At 44.8% G+C, this 2,850-nt stretch overlaps 1 protein-coding gene across 1 annotated transcript; it reads left to right on the forward strand.

Moving 5' to 3' along the window:
* The first annotated feature begins 1,044 nt into the window (after nucleotides 1–1,044).
* Nucleotides 1,045–2,601, forward strand: LOC119929589 (olfactory receptor 13H1-like). Its single transcript, XM_038747760.1, has 2 exons — nucleotides 1,045–1,983; nucleotides 2,581–2,601. Exons 1-2 carry the CDS (start codon nucleotides 1,045–1,047, stop codon nucleotides 2,599–2,601), a joined length of 960 nt encoding a protein of 319 aa, XP_038603688.1.
* Nucleotides 2,602–2,850: the final 249 nt, after the last annotated feature.

Raw genomic sequence — 2,850 nt, forward strand, 5'->3', positions numbered from 1 at the left:
CTGATTAGAAAAATCTTCTCTCCCTCTGTCTTTATGACCTTAGATTCTGCACTGCAGGTGTCTGCTCCATCAGCTGATGTAATCATCAATTCTCAAAAGGGTTAAGAACACTGGATTTGGGAAAATTCATCCTCCAGAAATGGTCTCAGAGGCATAGAATCCATTCAAGTCTAACTTAGGAGGCTGAGAAGGGTTCTAGGATGCTTGCTCTTCAAGCAGATTTTGTCAGCTCTTTCCCCATTACTGGTAGAGATTCGGGTTATTTTGATTATCTCTGAAAAGTGAAAGGCTAAATTAAGTTAACCTCTTTGGCACTAATTTTCTTCAGAACTTAGAGAAACAGCGTGGTTTAGTGGAAAGAGCATGGGCTTGGGAGTCAGAGGTCGTGGGTTCTAACCCCTACACTGCCACTTGTCAGCTGTGTGACTTTGGGCAAGTCACTTAACTTCTCTGTGCTTCAGTTACCTCATCTGTAAAATGGGGATCAAGACTGTGAGCAAGTGGGACAACCTAATAACTTCTACCTATCCAAGCACTTAGAACAGTGCTTGGCACAGAGTAAGCACTTAACAAATACCAACATTATTATTATTTTTACTCTGAATCCTAAAGGCTAACCAGAGGTACCACTTTCCTAGCAGGCGATTTCCTCATTTGGAAGAAAGAAAATAGAAACAGGAGAAAACTGTTGTGAAAATTTCAGTTCCACCCACTACAAAAGAAAGCAGAGATCTCACTTACCTTTCCTGATCAAGAAAACCTAATTCCACCCTAATTTTAACTGCCCTAAATGACCTAATGACCTCAGACTAGAGACCAGGTTATCCACAGATCCCAGCTCTGAGGAATACACAGTATTGTGTTGGGTGCCTCCTGGAAGTTATACCACCTGCTCCTTGCTAGATGATGGCTAATGACCAGGAATCCTGGGGACCACTCCAAGTAATTCCCAACAAGCCCCCTTAAAGCCAGAACTCATTTGGCTTGTACTTTCTAGAAATTCAAGCTCTCTTTCCTTTGTCCTGGTTCCACAGGTAGGAGAAAATGAATGAACTGAGAGGGGCCAACTACACTGAGGTCACAGAATTCATCCTGGTTGGACTTTCCCATCAGCCCGAAAGTCAAATCATTTTATTCTGTATCTTGCTCCATCTCTATCTGGGAACCATCGTGGGAAATATCCTCATCATTATGGTAGTGTGGAAAGAGCCTCGACTTCACACACCAATGTATTTCTTCCTCTGCAATCTGTCCTTCATTGACCTTTGTTCCACCACCACCGTGGTGCCTCTGGCCCTTGTCAACTGCCTGAGAGACTGCCCCACTATCACCTACAATGAATGCTTTGCCCAAATGACCATCATCCTCTTCTGGGGCACGACTGAGTGCTGCCTACTGGCCATCATGGCTTATGACCGATTCGTCGCCATATCGAACCCCTTGCGTTACACGCTGATCATGACAATGAGGACTTGTTTCCAGATTGCCGGTACCATGTGGATAAGTAACTTCCTGCTGGCCCTAATTCCTGTGGTCACCATACCGGTGCGGTTTTGTGCAGGACATAATATAGTGAACCACTTTGTATGTGAGTTGGAAGCCGTCTTTAAGCTGATCTGCTCCAACACAACTGTCAGTGAGATCCTGATGTGGATAAACTCGATCTTCGTCTTGCCCCTCCCCTTTCTGTTCATCCTCCTCTCTTATGTCCGGATCGCGGTGGCCGTCTTGAAAATCCCCTCCACAGCTGGGCGGTGGAAAGCTTTCTCCACCTGTGGATCACACTTGACTGTGGTGACTATCTACTATGGGACCATCATCTCCATTTATCTCAAACCTCAGAACAAAGACAGTAAGGACCAAGATAAAATCATTGGTATATTTTATGGAACAGTGATCCCCATGATGAACCCTCTCATTTATACGTTGAGAAACAAGGACGTGATAGGGGCCTTGAGAAAGGCAGCTGGGAGAACCAAGCAAGTAACGTAGTTGGTGTGAATTCTATGACATATAATTCTGAGTTGAGGCTGACTTGAGAAACCGATATAATTCATTACAGCAGGGAAATGAACTAGAATTGATCCATAAGGGCATTTGGAGGACCCAGATTCTAAGTCTGGCTCCCCCACTCGGTTGGACCTTGGGCAAGTCCCTTAATTTATCTATGCCTCAGTTTCCTCATCTGTAAAATGGGGATTCCATACCTATTCTGTCCTACTTAGACTGTGAGCCCAATGTGTGTGACTTGATCACCTTGATTAACCCCGTGCTTAGTACGCTACTTGGCCCATAAGCCTGTAACAAATACAATTATTAATATGTACATATTTTTAAATGATATATTATAAATTACATAGTTATATTAATGTCTCTCTCCCACAATGGAATGTAAACTTGTTGTAGGCAGGGAATGTGCTGTCAACTCTGTTGGATCAAACACTCCCAAGCGCTTAGCACACAGTGCTCAGCCCATTGTAAGTGATTAAATACCATTTTTGTTACTCTTCCCGCGGTAGGAAGAGGTTGGGCAGGGGGGTTGGTGTGTTTGTGTGTCTCTGTGCGTATGTTTTCACTCAGCATGGAGCGGCAGAAACTTGAGGAATAGCAGAAGCAGGGACACCTAGTGAGTTGGAGAGAGTGCCCTACAACTGGACAGAAAGGAACAAGGTAATTGAGGTCTACCTCCTGTCCCTGGAGCCCACTAGCCCCCTCCCCTCTGCCTCTTTGTTTTTCCTCAAAATTCTCCTCTATTCCTAGTCCCCAGCAGACTGGGGCCTTTCCGTGGTGGAACCTGTCTAGCAGCCAATGGCCAAGCTCTCTTGAAAATAGGAAGATGGGACAATTCTC

This window comes from Tachyglossus aculeatus, chromosome 6 (assembly GCF_015852505.1).
Source record: "Tachyglossus aculeatus isolate mTacAcu1 chromosome 6, mTacAcu1.pri, whole genome shotgun sequence".
In the NCBI taxonomy this organism is placed as follows: domain Eukaryota; kingdom Metazoa; phylum Chordata; class Mammalia; order Monotremata; family Tachyglossidae; genus Tachyglossus; species Tachyglossus aculeatus.